Source organism: Ostrinia nubilalis, chromosome 10 (genome assembly GCF_963855985.1).
Source record: "Ostrinia nubilalis chromosome 10, ilOstNubi1.1, whole genome shotgun sequence".
In the NCBI taxonomy this organism is placed as follows: domain Eukaryota; kingdom Metazoa; phylum Arthropoda; class Insecta; order Lepidoptera; family Crambidae; genus Ostrinia; species Ostrinia nubilalis.
In genome coordinates, this window is record NC_087097.1 from 14,498,934 (window position 1) to 14,524,369 (window position 25,436).

Sequence of the window (25,436 nt, forward strand, 5' to 3'; positions counted from 1 at the left end):
CTTTGTCCAGCAGTGGACGTCTTTCGGCTGAAACAACAACAACAACACCTAACTACCTAGGGTTATACATACGGCGCGTGCAGTCGACTCTCGACTCTATCGCCGGTGCCGACGGGTTATACCTAAGGGGGCGTCCATAAATTACGTGAGGCTTTTAGGGGGGGGAGGGGGTCAACAAAAACCTCACCAAATCTCACGTGGGGGAGAGGGGGGGTCTCGGGAAATATCACGTATTTTTTTCCACAAGAAATAGAGAAATAGTTTGCCAGAAAACTGGGTTAAATCTTAAGTAAAAAAATTGGCCAAGTGCGTGTCGTGCCACGCGCAGTGTAGGGTTCCTTAGTTGTCCGTCGTTATCACAATATATCAGAAGTAAGCAATTACTTCATCTAAAGTCACTTTTAATATTTTCTTCTAAGGAATTTTTATTAGGTATGAAATTTTATAATACATGAGTAAAACGACTATTACTCTTGAACTAACTGATCTATCTTAACCGCTATAGTTTTCCTTGAAAGTTCATAAAAAGCACTATAATCTTGAATTTTTCCAGATTTATCAAGCCAACAGTTTAGTTTTTAGCGGGGGGGAACGCCCTACTCGGACAAAAATTGGCACTTTAAACTTTAACATTTTGCAAACGGATCCCTAAATCGAAAAATGGTCTTAGAAACCCAGCCATTTTAAAAGACCTATCCAACGATACCCCACACGATGGGGTAGAAGACGAAAAAAAAAAACCATCCCCACTTTACATGTAGGGGAGCTACCCTAAAAAAATTTTTTTTTCAAAATTTTATTCTACCGTTTTGTCGTCGTGATTAACATACATACCTCTACAAAATTACAGCTCCCTAGTGCCAACAGTTTCCAAGCAAAACCTCGGACAGACAGACAGCCAGACATATCGAAACTATATTAAGGGTTCCTTGTCAGGACTAAAAAATGATATTTGTATGATGATAATGTCATTTTATTCTATACAGTCTAAACAAATACAACTAAAAATGCTTCCGTCTGCATGTGTGAATACTAAAATGCAGAATAAATGACGAAATTAAGAAAATTATAAAACAAGTTCTTTTTCTATCAAAATCGATTTTGCTAGATTATTAGTGATTTTATAGAAAGGAACAATTAGACTAGGTACTTCTGTAAAAAAACAATGTGACCCTAGTACTAACCGCTGTCACTACACGTGTTTTTCTGGATCTATTCGTAATCAGTGGGCTTAGTGCGACTTTACACAATCGTCATCCGCTAGCGACTGCGTAAAAAATGACATACATTAAATGTATGATGATTGTACAGCGTCCCTAACAGATACTTTCAAGAACTAAAATCTTAAACTTTATAGATCTTTTTGATGCACTCGTTAGCAACAACGTTAAAGCACACAAAAAAAATGTTTCTCAGTTATAATTTCGGATTTTTTTAATATCACGTGAGATTTGGGGGTGGGGGAGGGGGTCAGGCAAAATCTCACCAAATCTCACCAAGGGGGGCGGGGGGGTTGAAAAATAGCCAAAATTGTCTCACGTAATTTATGGACGCCCCCTAACTACCTAGGGTTGTGCATACCTGGCAGTCACCTAACTACCTAGGGTCGTGCATACCTGGCAGTCGCCTACCTACCTAGGGTTGTACATACCTGGCAGTCACCTACCTACCTAGGGTTGTACAAACCTGGCAGTCGCGGCTGCAGTACCACTGGTTGGCGCAGCCGGCGCACACGAACTGCGCGTCGCGGCGGCGGCAGCCCTGGCAGAGCGGCGCGTCGTCGGGCGAGGGCTGCGCGGCCGCCTGCTCGTCGATGACGAGGCGGCCCGAGCCCGAGCCGGAGCCCGAGCCCGACGTTGTTTCCCAAACTTATCTGAGACGCACCCCCTTTCGACCATACAAAAAAGCCGCGTCTTCCGCGCCCCCCCTCCTCCAGTCAAGATTATTTATAGGTCGTATCGAGCAGTCTGGAATGCATTCTCTCAGCGGTCGCAGGTTTTTATACTCAAGTACACGGATAGCGCGCAGAATCGCTAAAATCAAGTGGCAATGGACGGGGCACATAGCTCGTAGAGCTAATGGCCGCTGGGGCAGGAAAGTTCTTGAGTGGCGACGACGAGCCGGAAGACGTAGCGTGGGCATGCCTCCCACTAGGTGGACTGACGATCTGGTGAGGGTCGCGGGAGGTGCCTGGATGCGAGCGGTCTTTGTGGAAATCCTTGGGGGAGGCCTTTGTCCAGCAGTGGACGTCTTTCGGCTGAAACAACAACAACAACACCTAACTACCTAGGGTTATACATACGGCTCGTGCAGTCGACTCGCGACTCTATCACCAAGGCATAGGGGCCACTATACCTGGCAGTCGCGACCAAAGTACCACTGGTTGGGCACAGCGGCGTATGTAGACGACTCGCGACCTTTTTATCGGGGCACAGGGGCTTTAACTACCTACCTAGGGTTACGCATACCTGGCAGTCGCCTACCTACCTAGGGCTGTACATACCTGGCAGTCGCGGCTGCAGTACCACTGGTTGGCGCAGCCGGCGCACACGAACTGCGCGTCGCGGCGGCGGCAGCCCTGGCAGAGCGGCGCGTCGTCGGGCGAGGGCTGCGCGGCCGCCTGCTCGTCGATGACGAGGCGGCCCGAGCCCGAGCCGGAGGCCGAGCCCGACGTTGTTTCCCAAACTTATCTGAGACGCACCTTTCGACCATACAAAAAAGCCTAAGCCACCTAACTACCTAGGGTTATACATACGGCGCGTGCAGTCGACTCTCGACTCTATCGCCGGTGCCGACGGGTTATACCTAACTACCTAGGGTTGTGCATACTTGGCAGTCACCTAACTAAAGCCTGGTCCGTGAGCACGTAGAATTTTGTACAATGACCCCAAGCTACCCATCCTTATCGCTCGCGCGGAATTATATTGCTGTCGCGACTGTGCGACGGGCGCCCGCAGTGAGTGTGCGAGCGCGATAGCAACATAATTACGCGCGAGCGATAAGGATGGGTAGCTTGGGGTCATTGGACAAAATTCTACGTGCTCACGGACCAGGCTTCACCTAGGGTTATACATACGGCGCGTGCAGTCGACTCGCGACTCTATTGTCAGGCAAGAGGGGTTATACCTACCTACTCAGGGTTGTACAAACCTGGCAGTCGCCTACCTACCTAGGGTTGTGCATACCTGGCAGTCACCTACCTACCTAGGGTTGTACAAACCTGGCAGTCGCGGCTGCAGTACCACTGGTTGGCGCAGCCGGCGCACACGAACTGCGCGTCGCGGCGGCGGCAGCCCTGGCAGAGCGGCGCGTCGTCGGGCGAGGGCTGCGCGGCCGCCTGCTCGTCGATGACGAGGCGGCCCGAGCCCGAGCCGGAGCCCGAGCCCGACGTTGTTTCCCAAACTTATCTGAGACGCACCCCCTTTCGACCATACAAAAAAGCCGCGTCTTCCGCGCCCCCCCTCCTCCAGTCAAGATTATTTACAGGTCGTATCGAGCAATCTGGAATGCATTCTCTCAGCGGTCGCAGGTTTTTATACTCAAGTACACGGATAGCGCGCAGAATCGCTAAAATCAAGTGGCAATGGGCGGGGCACATAGCTCGTAGAGCTAATGGCCGCTGGGGCAGGAAAGTTCTTGAGTGGCGACCACGAGCCGGAAGACGTAGCGTGGGCAGGCCTCCCACTAGATGGACCGACGATCTGGTGAGGGTCGCGGAAGGTGCCTGGATGCGAGCGGCGCAGGACCGGTCTTTGTGGAAATCCTTGGGGGAGGCCTTTGTCCAGCAGTGGACGTCTTTCGGTTGAAACAACAACAACACCTAACTACCTAGGGTTATACATACGGCGCGTGCAGTCGACTCTCGACTCTATCGCCGGTGCCGACGGGTTATACCTAACTACCTAGGGTTGTGCATACCTGGCAGTCGCGGCTGCAGTACCACTGGTTGGCACAGCGGCGCGTGTAGACGACTCGCGACTCTATCGCCAGTGCCGAGGGTTTATACCTACCTACCTAGGGTTAGGCATACCTGGCAGTCGCCTACCTACCTAGGGTTGTACATACCTGGCAGTCGCCTACCTACCTAGGGTTGTACAAACCTGGCAGTCGCGGCTGCAGTACCACTGGTTGGCGCAGCCGGCGCACACGAACTGCGCGTCGCGGCGGCGGCAGCCCTGGCAGAGCGGCGCGTCGTCGGGCGAGGGCTGCGCGGCCGCCTGCTCGTCGATGACGAGGCGGCCCGAGCCCGAGCCGGAGCCCGAGCCCGACGTTGTTTCCCAAACTTATCTGAGACGCACCCCCTTTCGACCATACAAAAAAGCCGCGTCTTCCGCGCCCCCCCTCCTCCAGTCAAGATTATTTATAGGTCGTATCGAGCAGTCTGGAATGCATTCTCTCAGCGGTCGCAGGTTTTTTATACTCAAGTACACGGATAGCGCGAAGAATCGCTAAAATCAAGTGGCAATGGGCGGGGCACATAGCTCGTAGAGCCGATGGCCGCTGGGGCAGGAAAGTTCTTGAGTGGCGACCACGAGCCGGAAGACGTAGCGTGGGCAGGCCTCCCACTAGGTGGACCGACGATCTGGTGAGGGTCGCGGGAGGTGCCTGGATGCGAGCGGCGCAGGACCGGTCTTTGTGGAAATCCTTGGGGGAGGCCTTTGTCTAGCAGTGGACGTCTTTCGGTTGAAACAACAACAACAACACCTAACTACCTAGGGTTATACATACGGCGCGTGCAGTCGACTCTCGACTCGTATCGCCGGTGCCGACGGGTTATACCTAACTACCTAGGGTTGTGCATACCTGGCAGTCACCTAACTACCTAGGGTTATGGAAATCTGGCAGTCACCTAACTACCTAGGGTTATACATATGGCGCGTGCAGTCGACTCTCGACTATCATCGGGGTCATTGGACGAAATTCTATCTGCTCGGCGACCGGGCTTTACCTAGGGTTGTGCATACCTGGCAGTCGCGGCTGCAGTACCACTGGTTGGCGCAGCCGGCGCACACGAACTGCGCGTCGCGGCGGCGGCAGCCCTGGCAGAGCGGCGCGTCGTCGGGCGAGGGCTGCGCGGCCGCCTGCTCGTCGATGACGAGGCGGCCCGAGCCCGAGCCGGAGCCCGAGCCCGACGTTGTTTCCCAAACTTATCTGAGACGCACCCCCTTTCGACCATACAAAAAAGCCGCGTCTTCCGCGCCCCCCCTCCTCCAGTCAAGATTATTTAAAGGTCGTATCGAGCAGTCTGGAATGCATTCTCTCAGCGGTCGCAGGTTTTTTATACTCAAGTACACGGATAGCGCGAAGAATCGCTAAAATCAAGTGGCAATGGGCAGGGCACATAGCTCGTAGAGCCGAAGGCCGCTGGGGCAGGAAAGTTCTTGAGTGGCGACTCGGGGCAGAGAGGCTATAACTACCTAGGGTTATGCATATCTGGCAGTCACCTAACTACCTAGGGTCCTAGGGTTACGCATACCTGGCAGTCACTTAACTAAAGTCGCTCGCACACTCACTGCGGCCGCCCGTCGCACAGTCGCGACAGCAATATAATTAAGCGCGAGCGATAAGGATGGGTAGCTTGGGGTTATTGGACGAAATTCTATCTGCTCGGCGACCGGACTTTACCTAGGGTTGTACAAACCTGGCAGTCGCGGCTGCAGTACCACTGGTTAGGCACAGCGGCGTATGCAAACGACTCGCGACTCTATTATCGAGGAAGAGGGGCTACAACTACCTACTTAGGGTTGTGTCACCTAACTACCTAGGATTATATGTACATACGGCGCGTACAGTTGACTCTCGACTATCATCGGGGTCATTGGACGAAATTCTATCTGCTCGGCGACCGGACTTTACCTAGGGTTGCACAAACCTGGCAGTCGCGGCTGCAGTACCACTGGTTGGCGCAGCCGGCGCACACGAACTGCGCGTCGCGGCGGCGGCAGCCCTGGCAGAGCGGCGCGTCGTCGGGCGAGGGCTGCGCGGCCGCCTGCTCGTCGATGACGAGGCGGCCCGAGCCCGAGCCGGAGCCCGAGCCCGACGTTGTTTCCCAAACTTATCTGAGACGCACCCCCTTTCGACCATACAAAAAAGCCGCGTCTTCCGCGCCCCCCTCTTCCAGTCAAGATTATTTATAGGTCGTATCGAGCAGTCTGGAATGTATTCTCTCAGCGGTCGCAGGTTTTATATACTCAAGTACACGGATAGCGCGCAGAATCGCTAAAATCAAGTGGCAATGGGCGGGGCACATAGCTCGTAGAGCCGATGGCCGCTGGGGCAGGAAAGTTCTTGAGTGGCGACCACGAGCCGGAAGACGTAGCGTGGGCAGGCCTCCCACTAGATGGACCGACGATCTGGTGAGGGTCGCGGGAGGTGCCTGGATGCGAGCGGTCTTTGTGGAAATCCTTGGGGGAGGCCTTTGTCCAGCAGTGGACGTCTTTCGGCTGAAACAACAACAACAACACCTAACTACCTGGAGTTATACATACGGCGCGTGCAGTCGACTCTCGACTCTATCGCCGGTGCCGACGGGTTATACCTAACTACCTAGGGTCGTGCATACCTAGCAGTCACCTAACTACCTAGGGTTGTGCATACCTGGCAGTCACCTAACTACCTAGGGTTACGCGTACCTGGAAGTCACTTAACTAAAGTCCGTCGCCGAGCAGATAGAATTTCGTCCAATGACCCCAAGCTACCTTCCTTATCGCTCGCGCGTAATTATATTGCTGTCGCGCTCGCACACTCACTGCGGCCGCCCGTCGCACAGTCGCGGCAGGCGTCGTCAGACGAAATTCGATCTGCTCGGCGACCGGGCTTTACCTAGGGTTGTACAAACCTGGCAGTCGCGGCTGCAGTACCACTGGTTGGCGCAGCCGGCGCACACGAACTGCGCGTCGCGGCGGCGGCAGCCCTGGCAGAGCGGCGCGTCGTCGGGCGAGGGCTGCGCGGCCGCCTGCTCGTCGATGACGAGGCGGCCCGAGCCCGAGCCGGAGCCCGAGCCCGCGGGCGAGCCGCCGCCCGAGCCCGACGAGCCGGGGCTCTCTTCGTCGTCCTGCTGTTGGAAAAACACGCGCGTTAGATATTAGTCTAATGCCCGTTTTCACCATCAATCCCTAATTTTTAAGTGACCCCTATAGTAATATTTATTAGACATTTTGTTTTCATAGGGATCACTTAAAAATTAGGGATTGATAGTGAAAAAGGGCATAAGTTTCACATGCTTTTTTTAGGCTTATTCCACTATTCCCCGTTATATTAGGATTTTATTTTTAACATTATAAGCTCCAATTGGCGTTAACGGGGAATAGTGAACAAAAAGTTCACTAATCCCCGTTGACGGGGATTGTCAATGGGGAATAGTGGAATAAGCCTTTTTTTAGAAATCTAAGCCAACCTTTGCGAGAAAAAATTAAGTGAATTGTCCCAGTGAATTACTGCAGCAGTAAGCATAATTATCATCATTATTGTAAACTGAAAAGTTGAAAATTGTGGGGGAAAATTGTTTCTTTAGGAGATCTTTTCCTCACAAAGGAGTGCCAAAGGACTCGAACTCTCGCTTTTTAACCGCCTCTGTGGTCAAATGGTAAGACCACCTGCTTCAGACGCAGAGGTCCCGGGTTCGATTCCCAGTGTGGGCAAATTTTTCTGTTCGGTTTGGTTGGTGGTAGGGCTTGTTCTAAGTCCGCCTGGCTAGCTACCACCATCTTATCTAAGTCTGTCACTACAACAACAATGTTAACAGCATTCTTGTGTTCCGTCAGTTAGAGGTAAGATAGCCAGTTCCTTTGGCCCTTTCGTCACTTACCATCAGGTGAGATACAGGCCAAGAGCTTCCTCGTTGTGGATAAAAAAAGCTGAGGTATCTTGTTGTAATAAGAGCGACTTTGCAACAAAAAAAAACTCAATATCCTCACCAATTGGACGACCTCCTCGGGTTTCTCCGGCTGGGGGTCGGGCGCCGGCGGCGGCGCCGGCTGAACGGGAGTGATGGTGATTTCGCCGCAGCTCTGTAAGCCACGCGCAGCCACGGTTACAGGCGGCAATAAGAACTACCAAGTACGCTCACTAGTTGGCGCCACGCAGCACTGATTGTAAAGCCTGGTCCATGAGCACGTAGAATCCCGTCCAATGACCCCAAGCTACCCATCCCTATCGCTCGCGCGTAATTATGTTGCTGTCGCGACTGTGCGACGGGCGCCCGCAGTGAGTGTGCGAGCGCGACAGCAACATAATTACGCGCGAGCAATAGGGATGGGTAGCTTGGGGTCATTGGACGGGATTCTACGTGCTCACGGACCAGGCTTTAGTTGGCGCCACTGATTGTACCTTACCACAAAATAGCAGCAGAAGACAATCTACATACAAAGTGCGCTCGGGCAACGCTCACGAAATCGCCAATAATCGCAAACTAGTCTAACCCATATATGCCCTGAGGCACGAAAACGACCAAATGGTACAAGTTCTCTTGCGATGCCTATAAATCAGACCTATCAAATATGTACCATCCTAGACTGCATCTCACTTAACATCCGGTGCGATTGCGGTCAAATAACTGCCTTGTCTTGCATAAAAAAAAGAAACTAAATATGCCAAATTACATAAAAATCTGAGATTTAAATAGTCCTGGGCATATATGGGCTAAAACAGTGCGAGCGCGAATGCCACCCGCTTGAGACGCGACTGTCTATGTGCGTATACAAAATGAAGTAGGTACACACAGTTGATTGTCTTCTGCTACTATCAATTTTGTGACCTTACTCTAGTGGCGCTATTTACAAGTGAGTGCAAATGCCAAAATACTCATATCGTATTTACGCTTACCATTTGGCGCCAATGTGTTAGCCACTAGCGAGTGACAGAACCTTTTTTTTAGCGCCAATTGGCAAGCTTAAAAACAATAGCCCTAATTATGCTAGGGGCATGTTAAGATATAGACCCAATACACTGAACTGTCCCACCCGTGACATTGACAGGGGGGCGCCACCGTCAATACCGGATCGCTGGTTCCGATTTTTGCCATGTTAGAAACTATATACCTAGTTGAACGATGGTGGCGCCTCCCTGTCAATGAGTTTGGTGGGACAGTTCAGTGTAGGTCATCTATATGATGTAGAATCGAATGACCATGTCACGATTTAGGCTTAAGCTACGCGCGTTGAAATCATTTTTTGGTTTGACTTGACAAATTGACAACATCGCAACAATGACATTCCAATCTACATGTCACAAAGTTTGACAGCACGTGACACAGAACTGACCCACCCACTACTGTAAGGCTAGGCACCCACTAGAACGCAAATGGGTGGAGCGTATTGTGTATACCTGGCCTTAGCAGTCGACCTTTAGAAAGACGTTCTATAGCCTGACCGTAGTACGTGATAAGTAATTTAACAACTCCCACCCAGTGAAAAAAACGATACAAAATATCTTGACATACATATAAACATCACAACATAATTTTAAGTTAACCAGCAATAACATTCACAAACAAAAACAAGCACAAAACCCTCGAAATTAAATTAAATACATTTTTTTTAAATGCCCATTACCCATACTTTGAAAATAAACTAACATTCTTCTTTCTACTGTTACTGAACGAAGAAGATTGCGAGATTATTCTAAATACATGTCTTTGTATTCTTTGATATGGTGTCAGTCAAACGGTCAGACTATAGTAATCGGGTAGCTAGCTTCGTTTCTGCAGGTAGTCTCTACTAACAGCAAGGTAACTGTAGCATCATATTTGTACATTTCTTCTTACTAATACCACAGAATAATAATAAGTACTACGTACAGAAGTTTTACTTCGCGAAGGTATTTAAAAAAATGTATGCTCAATGTCATTAACAATATGGTGTAATTTAGCTTGTCTCAAGAGTCAAGCAAGTTTGTCAGAAGTTTTGTTGACAAACGTCAGTGATCGGTACTGCGCCGAAGCTATAGGGCTGACTTCGGTAAAATGATGTGACGTGAGGTGCCAATCTGCAGAAAATGGCGGAGGAAATACATGATTTAGCATGAATTATCATGAATAATATTAACTACTTATTTACCTCTCAGTGTCTTCAGGCAACTAAAAAAAGTACATTCTGTGTTTTTATTATTATTTAGGCAGTTAAATACTGCACAGTATTTAGTACACCATTTTCTTTATTTTTTTCCATCATACACAAGAATACGCGTGCGTGAGTCAATGTTCGCTCGTATGTGAGGCCTTGTCGAATAGTACTCCCACAGTAGATAAATCAAACAGTACGGAAGCTTCATACAAACGCTCGAAATCAGACTCACGCACACAGACGCACGCTTTACACGAGCTCTAAGCGAACCTCGCAGTCCATCCGTCGCGGGTGGCGCGCGCAAGTCGCGCGCGTTGTTTTTAATTTAATAATAATTGTATTGCATGCGCTGTCCGCTGTATTTTTAAAAACATGCCACGAGTGTATTGCGTTTAATGAAAGGTGAAAATAGTTTGATATTACTTTTTAAATAAAATGCTTAATTAATTACGTAATTACGCTTCTTAACAATTTATCTGTTCTATTTGATAAGTAATTTGATTCGATTTTGATTTGCTAGTTTATATGTAACTTCTTATACCTAACTAACAAAAAATAAAGACATCGTATTTATGTTGAATTGTTGAACGTTTTTTTTATTACCTTACACATTTTTTTTAAAACTAAGTACTGTTAATGGAGAAAAATCTAAAACGTTAAAAAACGGTATCGTTATAGCCAATGAGCTGAATATCTAGTCACTCTAAAAACTTCAGATAAAGGGACGCGCGCGGACGACTCCGCGCGACAACCCTCACACTCAATTGAAGTGTAGGTATTTAACTCGCCGAAAGGGCCTAGTTTCCGTACTGCTTTAGCTCATATATATACTGTGGTACTCCTGTAGGGGGCAATCGTGCGTGTTTTGTTTTCGATGTAAACTCGCGGAGATGAACAGGCCTGCTAATACTAATGTAATATTAATCAGCATTTTCGAGTCTTTCTACGAGTGGTAGATCCGAAAATACAGACTACGTTGAAGGTCTCCGACTGCACAGGCAAAGCGAAGCTAGCAAAGAGGTCTATCCAAAGATCGAATATAATTAAAAAATATTTAGTATCTTAATGTTTTTTCAAAAATATTATCACCCAGTGCATCATTATATCACATTAAGAACTTTTTGGGTCAAACAAGCTGGCTGGAAAGAAATTTTGACGAACGAATGGAGGTTTTTATAAAACAAAGAAACGTCAAATTGACAGGTGACAAATTCGCGTTCTGTTCGCGCCAGCTTGTTTGAAAAAAGTATCTATCACCAACTAGGATCATCATCATCACCAACACACAATTTGCGTCTCATCATCAATGTGCTGACTTCAAATACATACGTAGTTAATATGTATTTGAAATACATTAGATACAAATTAATGACAGTGTAATGCAAACATGATCATGAGGTGGCACATTCAATGAGCATTGCCATTTTCGTTAATAATTTTGAGTCCAATTTTGGATCAATATTTTGCTTTTTAAACAGCCGTAAATAATTGAAATTTTAAAAAGTTTAAGTACGATATGCATTTAATGAAACAAGTTTTGATTTTCTTCATCAGATTTTTTGTTTTATAAACACAAATATATTATTTTATTTTAACTTGACAATTATTACTTTCTTTTTTCAACATTTAAGATAATAATTTCTCGATATTTTCTCAATAATATAGTTGCCAGTTTAAAAAAATAAAAAAAATTACCTCAGAAAACAAAAACTTGTCTCTTAATAATTCACTAACGCGAACCGGCCGTTTAAAAGCAAAACGCACAACACTTAAAAACTAAATTTTGAATTTGGAAGATCGAGGCCAATCAACACCAATTGTTTATACACAGTGAGGTGGTACCTTGGCCTGACCGAAAGGGGACAACGCCTGTCGTCGTTCCGGCGACGTAAGCAGTTTAGCCAACGTCGGCGAGTACGTCTGAGAGGCGGGCGCCTGCGGAACGGTGCTTCGTAAGGCGGCTGTCGGGCGCGGGCGACCGGGCGATACAACGCGGGCAATAGGGTATTTGACACCACCAATCAATTGACGTACTTTTTAAAACTGTCAAAACGACACTCTCCCATAGATTTTGTACGGCAATACTAGCATGTGACGTCACAATTTTATCAACTCAATGAAACTACTTTTTTCAATTATAATGCAACGAAAAATCGTAATTTACAGGTAATTAAAAATTAATTAAGTTTTTAAGACCAGAAAGAAGTGTCTTTTTAAAAAAGTTGTGCTTTAGAATTATTGGGAAATGGTGTCAAATACCCAATTGGGCAAAAAGTTAATATACCTAGCGGAAAAGAGCAACAGAGGACTGAGCGAGCAAGATGTCACTAGCAGCAACACCCACACACACAACCTTAATTTCGAACTCCTATGTTATTCTGATTAACTTCGTTGCGGGTAAAATTACAGTTTAACTTTCCCCCGGGACAAACTTGACCTTCATTGGTTGGTTTTTTTTTATGGCGGTCAAGCTGTAGATCCTGGCTACACAGGAGTTGCAGCGGTTGGAACGAGAGGTCAGAATAGTCCCGTAACAGCAACACTGATAAAAAGATATGCGTGATGCGACGTAAGTGACGTAACAGAACCATTTTTTTGCTACTATTTGACAGGTCGTTAGCACTCATTGGCACGCTGAAAGAAGCTGAAGCTCTGAGATTTTTTCAGATTTTACGCGAGTGAAAACGTGGATGTTTAAGAGAAATGTGCTTCAGAAACATGGTGACTGGTTCAGTGATTGATTTTGTACAAAACAGTGCAATAATCCTAAAAACTGACACACCAATGACATCCAGTGACATCCTAAAATCGATTTCGTTTGACAGCTCGAGGTTGTTGCTCTATTCCGAAGGAATATCAACTTTATGGGGGCAACGCGGCAACGCAGCGCATGCGCGAAAGCAACGCAAGCGACGCTACGTGGTCGACGCGAGTTTATTTTTCTGTGGCTTCACGCAGTTTGCGCATGGCCAGTGCGAAATAAAGAAGATATTTTCTTTAATTTCATTTGATAATTATCAGATATCCCCGTTTCAGTAACATGTGGGATTTTACTGAAAACTCACGCGGACTTTTTGAAGGAATAAGTGATGTTGCACTGTTTTGTTTCATTTGCATGTGCGTTAGCAAAACAAAACTGCTAGACATCCTTCACTTTCCCGCCAAGAAGTCGATGAAAGGCGGGAAATTTTAAGTCCAAAGATAGTGAAATTGTTGAAGTGACACACGGTTATTTATTATAATTTTAGACTTGATTTGTAAATTATAGTCATTCATTAGAGATAGTTAAAACGATTGATGATTGTGAATTTATTCAAATGATAATCAATAATGTATGTTATACGACATATTAGTATTAGTTTTAGAGCTAAAATCGTACGAATTAACTAATAAACGGAATCGCCCGGGTCGCCCACGTAGGACAGCGCCAAAGCTTCAAACGCAATGTCATCGTCACGTAATATCAATTGCACTGTGAAATATCGGATGAATGTTTAGTCACACAAAAGCGAAATAACAGGTTTATGCGTACTAGACAAGATTAGAAAATTATTGGCTCTCTGATGGTTACAAAAATAGATTGCAGATGCAAAGGATACGAAATAAATATGAAGTGGAAAAGAAATCTATTAGGTTATAGAGAAAAGTGCACGCTATATGACAAGAAAATAAAGTAATAAAGTTGCAAATTATTTTTTGATAGAATTTATGTCGAAAAAGCAGTGCAGTTGTACCTTTCCAAAATCAATGAGAGCTACTTTTTATATTAATTCTAAATTTTAAGCTATTATAAAATGTTGCTGTGTTACTGAAGACTCAGGCTCAAGGAATGGTTCTAGAAAGTTCGCCAGCAAAATTTATCTGCCAATAGATTCTGATCCTTTTTCTTAGTGCTTGTTCACGTAGGCACGCGCGGGCGCGGGCGCGGGCGCGGGCGCGGGCGCGGGCGCGGGCGCGGGCGCGGGTAACGTCGCGAGCTCGTGTTCATATTGACGACCAGGCGTTCGCGCGATTGTGACGTATTGTCAGAGGTCGAATTATGGACGACGATCTTTTATTTTTAACCGAAAATTCATACCTAAAGTGGGAGATGCTAAAAATTAGAATTGGTGTGCACGAGATTAATAAAGAAAGAGAACGGTATGGTGAATTTCATACTTTATATCGTAATTTGAGAGAACATCCTTCAAGGTTTTTTGGATATACCAGGATGAGTGTCAACTGTTTTGATTACATACTGGATTCAATAAGGAGTGATATTTCAAAAGTAGACACAAATTTTCATAAAAGTATAAAGCCCGAAGAAAGACTATTTGTAACTATAAGGTGAGTTTAAAAAAAAGATTTTCTTAGTAAGTAACTTATAATTTTCAATCAAAATCAAATTCAAACAAGGTTCCTCTTTATTATTTAATTTAATTAATATTATCGTTATCAACTAAACAACATTTCTGTTCATATGATGACTGTGTTTACTTTGCCAAATAGGAGTTCTAGCCTGAATAGCACTAATAAACTCTTCTGTATTGAACGACATGATAAAAACGTGCTATCGTTTCTAGCGACAAGATCAAACTGGTTGAACTTACCTGACGTCGTGAGTGAAACGCGCGCGCCGCCGCTAGTTTGACATGAACACACACAAACATCTTCACGCGTTGAAATTACCGCGAGCGCTCCGCGCGCGCCAGTCGCTAGCTTGCTCGCTAGTTAGACCGCACGTGCGTTTCGTACGTGAACACTTGGAATCACTACATATGTTTGATATTTCGTCACCGCGCCCGCGCCCGCGCCCGCGAGTCAACGTGTGCAAGCACTTAGTGCTTGTTCACGTAGGCACGCGCGGGCGCGGGCGCGGGCGCGGGCGCGGGTAACGTCGCGAGCTCGTGTTCATATTGACGACTAGGCGTTCGCGCGATTGTGACGTATTATCAGAGGTCGAATTATGGACGACGATCTTTAATTTTTAACCGAAAATTCATACCTAAAGTGGGAGATGCTAAAAATTAGAATTGGTGTTTTGTAACTATAAGGTGAGTTTAAAAAAAAGATTTTCTTAGTAAGTAATTTATAATTTTCAATCAAAATCAAATTCAAACAAGGTTCCTCTTTATTATTTAATTTAATTAATATTATCGTTATCAACTAAACAACATTTCTGTTCATATGATGACTTACTTTGCCAAATAGGAGTTCTAGCCTGAATAGCACTAATAAACTCTTCTGTATTGAACGACATGATAAAAACGTGCTATCGTTTCTAGCGACAAGATCAAACTGGTTGAACTTACCTGACGTCGTGTCGTGAGTGAAACGCGCGCGCCGCCGCTAGTTTGACATGAACACACACAAACATCTTCACGCGTTGAAATTACCGCGAGCGCTCCGCGCGCGCCAGTCGCTAGCTTGCCCGCTAGTTAGACCGCACGTGCGTTTCGTACGTGAACACTTGGAATCACTACATATGTTTGATATTTCGTCACCGCGCCCGCGCCCGCGCCCGCGAGTCAACGTGTGCAAGCACTTAAGGTTTAATTCTTTTTTTACATTTTGAGACAGGTCACGGCGAATATTAAATCTCTATAAACAAATAATATTGCCATGATTCGCACGAACCTGTTACCCACATATGGTATGTATTTGTGAAATCTTTCGCTTGTTTCAATTAAAGTGCAAAAATCGCTTTTGACCAACTAAAGAATCATCCATAAAAAATGAAGCTGACACATGACTACAAGCAAAAAGTAACTCAATTCCATGTGCAATACAGTCCATTTCTTACCTTGGTCAGTATGCCGTGCAGCAATGAGTTTTGTTGGGAAGTCTGGCTCTCTTGTGTGGTAGTGACGGGGAGTAGTGAGATCTCAGGGTAGGGGGGTGGTGGGGGCAATCGGGGACTAGGGGATGCCAGTCTTTCCACCTGGAATTCAAAAGGAAGATTTTAGTTTCAGATATACAGGGTGTTAGGTAAATGGGTATATGAGCCGACACTAGCCCATGTTAACATGGTCATATAAATGGTATGGTGAAGTCAGAAAATTGATATCTTCATTTTAAATATTTAAATTTTCATCAAAAAAAAACAGATTTTATAAAATTTATTTTGTATGAAAATTATGGGCTATTGTCGGCTCATATACCCATTTACCTAACACCCTGTAGAATTGTCACTAGTTTTGATTGTCAATGAGATCGAAAGTCGTGTGTAAATAACGATTTTCTTGTCAAAAGATGTATGTAGCTTGATTGTATAAGGTCAACATAATGTTAAGTTGCCGTTATACAAGCATGACATTTTATAAGCATGTGTTACTGTACCTTTATTATGGCTTAACAGTAACAGTTTGCGGGGCGTACCTGTTTAGTCGGCGGGTGCATCCCGTGGCGCGGCTCGGGACGGCGGTGGGGCTTCCGCGGGGCGTACCTGTTTTGGCGGCGGGTGCATCTCTTCATGGCGCGGCCCGAGGCGACCGCGGGGCATTTGTGGGGCGTCCGCGGAGCGTCAGCGGGGAGTACCTGTAGGCGGCGGGTGCATCTCCTCATGGCGCGACTCGAGACTTCCGCGGGGCGTTCGCGGGCCGTCAACGAGGCCTACCTGTTTAGGCGGCGGGTGCATCTCTTCATGGCGCGGCCCGGGGCGACCGCGGGGCATTTGTGTGTCGTTCGCGAGACATTTGCGGGGCGTACCTGTTTAGGCGGCAGTTGCATCTCTACATTACGCGGCCCGGGGCGGCGGCGGGGCTTGTTCCGACCGCGGGGCATTTGTGGGGCGTTCACGGGGCTTCCGCGGGGCGTACCTGTTTAGGCGGCGGGTGCATCTCTTCATGGCGCGGCTCGGGGCGCCGGCGGGGCTCCGAGCGCGCGTGGGGCACCGGCCGCGGGGGCTCCGGCCGCGGGGCGTTAGCGGCTCGTGAGCGGGGCTTCCGCGGGGCGTACCAGTTTAGGTGGCGGGTGCATCTTATCATGATTGGGCCCAGGGTCGGTGACGGGGCTTCCGCGGGGCGTCAGCGGGGCGTACCTGTTTGGGCGGCAGGTGCATCTCTACATTACGCGGCCCGGGGCGGCGGCGGTGCCTGTGCCGACCGCGGGGCATTTGTGGGGCGTTCGCGGGGCATCCGCGGGGCGTACCTGTTTAGGCGGCGGGTGCATCTCCTCATGGCGCGGCTCCGGGCGCGCGTGGGGCTCCGGCCGCGAGGCGTTAGCGGTTCGTGAGCGGGGCTTCCGCGGGGCGTACCTGTTTAGGCGGCGGGTGCATCTCTTCATGGCGCGGCTCGGGCCGGCGGCGGGGCTCCGGGCGCGAGTGGGGCTCCGGCCTCGGGGGCTCCGGCCGCGGGGGGTTAGCGGTTCGTGAGTGGGGCTTCCGCGGGGCGTACCTGTTTAGGCGGCGGGTGCATCTCTTCGTGGCGCGGCTCAGGGCGACGGCGGGTGATGCGCGGGGCGTTCACGGGGCTTCCGCGGGGCGTACCTGTTTAGGCGGCAGGTGCATCTCTACATTACGCGGCCCGGGCGGCGGCGGGGCTTGAGCCGACCGCGGGGCATTTGTGGGGCGTTCGCGGGGCATCCGCGGGGCGTACCTGTTTAGGCGGCGGGTGCATCTCTTCATGGCGCGGCTCGGGCCGGCGGCGGGGCTCCGGGCGCGCGTGGGGCTCCGGCCTCGGGGGCTCCGGCCGCGGCGGGATGAGCCCGGAACTGCTCTGCTGCATATTTGCGAACTGAACGAGTACGTCTTTGAACGAGAGCCCATTGGGTAAACCTCCCGCTTGGATCTGTTGCAACCTTTCCAGCATCGCTTTTTGGTTCTGAAAAGCAATTTTATGTAAAGCCCGGTCCGTGAGCACGTAGAATTTTGTCCAATGACCCCTAGCTACCCATCCTTATCGCTCGCGCGTAATTATATTGCTGTCGCGACTGTGCGACTGGCACCCGCAGTGAGTGTGCGAGCGCGATAGCAACATAATTACGCGCGAGCGATAAGGATGGGTAGCTAGGGGTCATTGGACAAAATTCTACGTGCTCACGGACCAGACTATAGTTATTAAAATGTCCTGACGTTAAGAGCAGAGTAAATACAAATGAGTAGGTCATCTTCATAAAACGCCCGAGCGCGGTTTGTATGTGAGCGCGCCAATACATATGCGGCGCGCTCGCACACACTGACAAAATTTAGCGTTGATTAGTGGTGAGGTGCGCTGAATCTAGTTTTTTTAAATAACTTGTAAAATCGAACCGCCTAAGGTGGGAATCGAACCTACGACCTTTCGCTTGCCGGGCGACTGCTCTTCTATCTGAGTATGAACCTGTCGAAATTTTCAAGTGTAATACGCTGTTACGGCCAGTGATTATATCATCAACTAGCTTTCCGCCCGCGGCTTCGCCCGCGTGGAATTTTGTCTGTCACAGAAAAACTTTATCGCGCTCGTCCCTGTTTCAAAAACCGGGATAAAAACTATCCTATGTTCTTTCCCGGGACTCAAACTATCTCTATGCCAAATTTCATCAAAATCGGTTGCGAGGTTTAAGCGGGAAAGCGTAACAGACAGACAGACAGACAGACAGACAGAGTTACTTTCGCATTTATAATATTAGTTGGGATAGTTGGGATGTAGGTAGTTACTAGTAATATACACACTGTTTTCATCTTCATTATGTACTTCATGTAACAATGATTTATTGTATGTATCTATACTAATATTATATCTATACTAATATAAATGCGAAAGTAACTCTGTCTGTCTGTCTCGCTTTCACGCCTAAACCACTGAACCGATTTTGATGAAATTTGGCATAGAGATTGTTTGAGTCCTGGGAAAGGACATAGGATAGTTTTTATCCCGGTTTTTGAAACAGGGACGTGCGCGATAAAGTTTTTCTCTGACAGACAAAATTCCACGCGGGTGAAGCCGCGGGCGGAAAGCTAGTTTTTTTATAAGAGTTAAATAGGTACATTACATTATGTGTAATTTCTCCACTAATCCACTATAATGGTCGAAACTGCTGAACTGTCGGAAACTGTCCAATAAATAATTATAACATTGACCCGCGATCTTGTGGCGACCTTGCCTTCTCGGTCAAGGAGACCGGTCGCAAATCTCAAGTGCTATTTGAAGTTTAAAATTAGATATAGATTTCACTGCAACTACTTAACATAGCTCAGCATCGGAAATATCGAAAGTGAAACTTTCAGTGAGTGAGTGGGTGAAAACTTGTATGAAATGCGGGCAAGTATGATGATTAAAATAGTAAGACACGGGTCTTAACGCGACGTTTATTAATGAGTTATATTATGATGATGTATGTAATAAGGCACTGATAGACATGTTATGTATGACTATGTCTGGGCACAAAATATAACAGAAGGTAAACTCATGTATGTACCTCGCTTTGCATACCTCTCTCGCTCGCACGCTCGGCCGTCGCGCTAGGGTTGTCTTGTCATGTGTTGCGTTTATTTCGATAAGATAGAAAAATGTTACTCTTAATACTATGCAAGAAAGACAATAACAAATATCCACGTATACTTATTTATATTTAGTACGTTATTATAGTAATAGTTTGCAAACAAATACACGAGAAGGAAGTAGTATTTAGTTGAGTGACACTATTATCCAACTAATATTATAAATGCGAAAGTTTGGATGTCTGGATGTTTGTTGCTCTTTCACGCAAAAACTACTGAACGGATTTTGATGTAACTTTACAGTATTATTGTTTATAACCCTGAATAACATATAGGCTATAATTTATGACGATCTGTGACAAACTAAATTTCACGCGGGTGAAGTCGCGGGCAAAAGCTAGTTATCCAATAATTCCTAAAACCTCTCTAAAACAATTTGATATTCCTAATAATTGAGTTGGCTTTCAATTTCAATTGAAATTCAAATAAATAACTTACTTACCTCCCCGAATCAACTGGTAATTTAAAAAATGAAAATTCGGTATTTAATGATGAGTTTAAGCAACCAAATACCGAACAATTATAATACGACTTTTTCTGTTCACTCATTTTCGTCAATTTCGCAAAACAAAATAATATCACAGGCGGTTGACCGGCGCGTGACTCAAGCGAACCACAGCGAACGTGTGGCGAACGTCTGTCGCGCTCGCATTCGTCCAAGACAGTCTTGCTAGAGCGGTGTCTATGTGTGCGTGGCTCGAGCGCGTTTAGTGTGGAGTTTGTCTTCTGTTATCTTTTGTGGTCTGGGCATTTGGAATATATGCACGCACGTGTCTCTGCAAACTATGTAGTAGTAGTCAGGCGCTTTCCTCCAGACCAGATTCACCCATCAAAAAAACAAGACCGACATTTGACGTACACTCTGAAGCACAGATTCATATTTCTAGAACTTCTGGGGAACACGAATGCGACAAAATGGCAGTGTTTGTCTTTCTTTCTGTCTAAACAAAACTTATTTTATCATTTGTGCGGGTCTAGGTACCCCACCTGGGAATCGAGGCCTGGACTTTTGCGAGTCCAAATCTTAAATTAAATTACGCTTGGTCCTTCGGATCTAGAGTACAACTCTATTACGGTGCACTAACATCACGCAATGAGGTCAAGGATCGCGATCGCAAATTGAAGCCGCGACTTGCTACGACAAGAAAACTACGCATGACCTTAACACCATAGAGTACGGATCGTTTTCCTTTGTCTCTGATCTATGAGAGTGTACAAATTGATTAGCGTTATTTGAAGATTAGAAAAACAGCTGCAAGGAGGAACAAGTTAAAATAATAATGTTTTAAAGAAGACTCAATCCATATGACTCAATATGGAAAATTTCTTCACCACATGGGAAAATTCCCATACATATTTTCCCTACAATATTGGCAATGTAAATATCAAATTGTTCGTAACTACTCGTTTAGTTTTCTGTATGACGCATTTATTACATCCTAAAATAACTTCGTCCTTCCACTGCTCCGAGACAAATACTGGCCGACTACACTAAAAAATTGTAAGCAATTAATAATAAAGTAGATGACTCACCATATCTAAATTGTTGAAAAGCATATTCAGGTTGTTCAAGTTGTTCATGCTATCCATTTTCGGTGCTATTGGCCTCGGGGCACCCATCATATTAGGATTTAAAATCGATTTCATTCTCCGACCCCTTCGCGGAGTCATCTCAGGATTCCGCTGTCTATAATCAGCTATGATCGACTTCACATCCTTGGTGGGGCCCTGCCGACCCATAGGCATGTTGTACCCAGTGGGCAATTGCCCGTTCATGTCCCGTGGGAACCCTGGCATTGGGCCAGGCATCATCATGGGCTGTGGGTAAACTGGCTTTGGCATATTTTGCATATGTGCAGCTTTGTCGTATGGTGGGGGCAGCCCTGACATAGGGTTGAAGTGGGAAGTCACCGGCATCACTTGAGGTTGCATCATGGGGCTCATGCTTGAGGGGCCAGGCTGCTTGATTGACAACCCTGAGATCTCGTCACTTTTGTCTATCGCTAAGTTTTTTGCTTGATTCAAGTAGTCAAATGGGTCAGTGCGGTCTGATCCGTTCACCTCAGCCGCCTTTTCAAATGACAGTACTTGCTTTCTTCTTAACAACCTTAGTAAAATTTCCTCTTTCACTTTCTTTAAGTGCAGTATATTGTTCCATTCTTGTTCCTTTTTCTGTGCTAGTTCACGTAAGGTCTGTATTTCTGCTAACAACTGTTCCGTGTGCTTTTGTATTTCCTCTATGTTATTTTTCGTGGCGGTTTGTATGTAGTCGTTGATCATAATATCGTGTTGAGGGAAGGCTTTCTCTACTTCTTGGTACAGTTTCTTGAGCGGTGAATCTGTTTCGACCTCTTCGCTGGCGCGCCGCTTCGAAGATTGGTCATCCTGGAACAAAACCTCCATGTAATAAAATACTAAAGTGTAAACCTGTACGTGGATGGCTAAAAGGAGGATAATGGAGTAACCACTTAACCGCTATTCATACATTATAATGGTATAAGTATAGGAATCCCTTATGTTACAAAAAATATGGAAAAATAAACAAGCAGCGATTAATAACGTTTAGTCTCGTATAAATGACGCTTTAGAATAATATAATAAAATATTTTATATGTGGGTCTGAGCAAATTAATTTCAGGATCAATTTTAGTTATAAACTTCTAACATTCTCTCAATATACCTGATAATACGTGAAAACAGGCATGGGTAATAGTCACAACTATCATTATTATACAATTTTCAACAGACTCAGGTATAAATAATTAAGATATTTTATAAGGTCAAAGGTTATGTCTACAGTGAAAATGATTGACATCCAAAATCATCAAGAATTCGGGGTTTTAAGACATTGTATTATGTCTCAATTTCACCTTCAAAAGTCAGCAGTCAATATGTCTTTCTTATCATGAGTGGATGTTTGACCTCTATTTTATTGTAGTATGTAAATGCTTTGATCTTGGTAAAAAGGAGCTATTCGTTAATTATTTCAAAGACATTTTCCTGTACCCTCCACATAAGACTTCTTTTATCACCCCCATAAAATAAACAAAATTTATCTTTTTTTTTTTTGAGAGGAAATACCTATGTATTAGAAATCTACTGTTAACAAAATTTATAAGAAATAAGTATCATGTTTGTCCACATTTACTCCAAAAATAATATTGCATCAATTTTGTCATCCATTACCAGATTAACAAAATTAAAAATCCATATGTAAACATTGTATGTACAGTGAACAGCACATCAGCTTAACATTTATGCTGCAAAACAACATGTATTTAAACTATTTGTTACTAAATTATTCATTTATGATGTGCTATTGTACCAACATGAAGCAAAAAAGAACTTATTATTATTATTTCCTCACCTTATGACTTCCCTTACTAACATCACCATTTACAGATTCCTTTTTAGGCTTGGGATCCTTGGGGGGTTCAGGTTTATCGTCATCTTTTGGTGTTTCGTTCATCTCTACATCGGTTTCCACCGTCGATGGAACTTCAACAACCGGTAGAACTTCTTTGAGAGGACTGGGTTCCTTAGGCGGAGGTGTTTCTACGGGGATAACGGTCTGGAAGAGATGTTATGCAATTTTAGAATTATATTATGAAAAGATTGTTGATCTAAAAGATAATTCAAACAAAGTATTTAGGTTAAAAATTATATTGGTGTGTGATATTTTGTTGTTCAATTAGGCTGAGTTGCACCAGCTTATTTTAACAAAAGTGGTGCTTTTTGTATGAAGTTTGAAAGATTTATTACTTTTGTTAAAGTAAGATGGTACTCAGCCTTATTGTCTAATCAACACATTGACTAATAGGAATCTTGTAAAAACTGAAGTCCTGAACATACTTATTTTATAAAAATAAACAGAAAACCTCATAATGTATGATATAAAAAATACTACAACTATAATTACTTTAGGGGCTTCGGCTACGGCTACAGTCTCAGGCTCCTTAACGGACTCATCAACTGTCATAGGCTCCTCGTCAGCTGGGACTGATTCGGCAACTGGTTCTGTCTGCTCTGCCTCAACCGGAGTCTCTGCATCATGAACCGGTGTCGCCTTCTCTTCGGACGGCTCCACAAAACAGGGAGAGTTGCTATCCTCTTTTAGTAATTCCTCTGAAAATGTTATATTCATTTTAAAAAGGTTTTTTTACTGTAATGAATATTATGCTTGGTATTTAACTATAATATGGGTATTATTTCAACAGTAAACTTGTCACTGTAGTTTAGTCATCAAATAAATACAAACCTTCAAATCAAACAACCTACTTGGGTAACCTTGATCTAAAACAAGATCTTTACAAATTAGACTAAACACTAATAACTATAAAATCATATCAATCAATGAGGCAATCAATGAAGCTCGCAATAGATTTAAATAATTATTAAATTGTATGGTGACTCAAGTGTCAGTTGTATTTGCATCTACCATCAATAAAAATATAAAAGTACTCATGAGTAAGATTTATAGAACAAAACCTTTGCTCTATCTTTTTTTAAACATTAAAAAAACTTCTTGAGCAAGCCATTTACAACCAAATTACCTTTTATCCTTTCTGCTTGTAATGCAACTAACTTATCACATTCCTTCCTATCACTCTCAATGGACTTCTCATCTTTGGCATTTTCATCACAGATTCCCGCCTTTACTACAATCTCTGGCGTGCCCTCTTCATTCAAAGGAGTCTTTGAAACACCCACGGCACTGTCTTCTATCGCCAATGGATCCACCGCATTTTCCGCAAGGATACCAGCCGAGGGCGTCTCATCACCGACGGGCTGCTCCTTCACTGATTCCACTATTTTTACGCTGATATCGTTCATGTTTATTTACATATTTACGACCCACAAACCACAGCACAGTGTCACCACGCCGCAACTAGGTTCAATGACTCGATTATGAACATCATAACCATAATGCAGCATTTGCAACTGATACAGACAGAATACAACCTCCAGGCGTTCATGTGAATATGATCTGCGGAAAATAAACAAAACAAACGGATAGAATGTTTGGAATTTCTTCACCAAATTGGGTAATATCACGATGCGCAAGCAAATGCAGCCGTGAACTCAAGGGTCATTGTAGAGTATTCCGTTACTAGGACATAATGAACTAATATTTTATGCATCACTATACATTCCACTTGTAATGAATCAATTCGAAAAAAGTGATTTACTGTTGTATTATTTTAATTAATTAGCAAAATACGTGCTGTCTGAATGAGGACGCAATTCGCACGCAAACTGTCAGTGTTACCAGGTTATGAAATAAATAAATTGAATTAATTTTGTTTTTGTTGATTTAGTTTGCCTTTCTAAGTTCACCTTTAGATTTTGTTTTTATTACTTTAATTTTTATGAATACCTAATATATCTATAATCTTTTTTAGTTAGATTTCCATGTAATTCGTCGTGGCTTTGCATGGCTAAGCAAGTTCGTTTAGTTATTAATATATTTAAAAAATATTCCATTGTTTTTTTTTTTCAAATTGATTATAATACTGACAGACGCCTACAATCTAATTAGATGTAAAAATTCCATGACACGAGTTAATAAGTTTTTGAGAAATCAAGGAAGGTCACATTGCCCACTTAAGCAGGCTACGGGCACACACGCTTTTTACATTTTTTAATGCATGCAACACTTAATCCCTCTTTTTGTAAAAAAAACGCACATTTCCTTGTGCCAAGCAAATTATTAATGTAATGAAAAGGTAGTAGCCTAAAATAAAGCTTAAATAAGTTTAAGCTTTATTTTTAATTTATATAATTAAATGTTTAGTGAAAAGTATTCTGATATTGATTTAATTTAAAACTTAAATTTAATGAATTGACAAGCTGATTTCAAAATTTCGCGCCATCTGTGGAATTGACATTTCCGGTCAAGGTGCACAAGTGATGTGCTA

The 25,436-nt window shown here is 44.9% G+C and overlaps 2 protein-coding genes across 2 annotated transcripts; both read right to left on the reverse strand.

The window, feature by feature from the left end:
• Nucleotides 1-116: 116 nt before the first annotated feature.
• Nucleotides 117-17,547, reverse strand: LOC135075456 (uncharacterized). The gene is made up of 13 exons (XM_063969896.1): nt 17,527-17,547; nt 17,296-17,418; nt 15,844-15,981; nt 11,904-11,996; nt 7,917-8,009; nt 6,823-7,057; nt 5,857-6,054; nt 4,949-5,146; nt 4,085-4,282; nt 3,205-3,402; nt 2,488-2,685; nt 1,687-1,868; nt 117-122 (listed from the first exon to the last, which is right to left on the reverse strand). The coding sequence occupies exons 1-13, from the start codon at nt 17,545-17,547 to the stop codon at nt 117-119; spliced, it is 1,881 nt and encodes a 626-aa protein (XP_063825966.1).
• Nucleotides 17,548-17,554: 7 nt separating this feature from the next.
• Nucleotides 17,555-24,771, reverse strand: LOC135075457 (hepatocyte growth factor-regulated tyrosine kinase substrate-like). Its single transcript, XM_063969897.1, has 6 exons — nt 24,708-24,771; nt 24,072-24,505; nt 23,438-23,643; nt 22,886-23,089; nt 21,052-21,903; nt 17,555-17,860 (listed from the first exon to the last, which is right to left on the reverse strand). The coding sequence occupies exons 2-6, from the start codon at nt 24,349-24,351 to the stop codon at nt 17,555-17,557; spliced, it is 1,848 nt and encodes a 615-aa protein (XP_063825967.1). The 5' UTR covers nt 24,352-24,505; nt 24,708-24,771.
• Nucleotides 24,772-25,436: the final 665 nt, after the last annotated feature.

Coding starts and splice junctions, on each gene's coding strand:
- LOC135075456 (XM_063969896.1), bottom strand. CDS start 17,547: ATGCACCTGCCGCCTAAACAG. Junction 17,419..17,526: donor TGCACCTGCCGCCTAAACAG/GTACGCCCCGCG, acceptor GCCCCGCGGAAG/CCCCACTCACGAACCGCTAA. Junction 5,147..5,856: donor CCAGGTTTGTGCAACCCTAG/GTAAAGTCCGGT, acceptor GTCTCAGATAAG/TTTGGGAAACAACGTCGGGC.
- LOC135075457 (XM_063969897.1), bottom strand. CDS start 24,351: ATGAACGATATCAGCGTAAAAATAGTGGAATCAGTGAAGGAGCAGCCC. Junction 23,644..24,071: donor ACAAGCAGAAAGGATAAAAG/GTAATTTGGTTG, acceptor TAACATTTTCAG/AGGAATTACTAAAAGAGGAT. Junction 21,904..22,885: donor TTAGTAAGGGAAGTCATAAG/GTGAGGAAATAA, acceptor GTTTTGTTCCAG/GATGACCAATCTTCGAAGCG.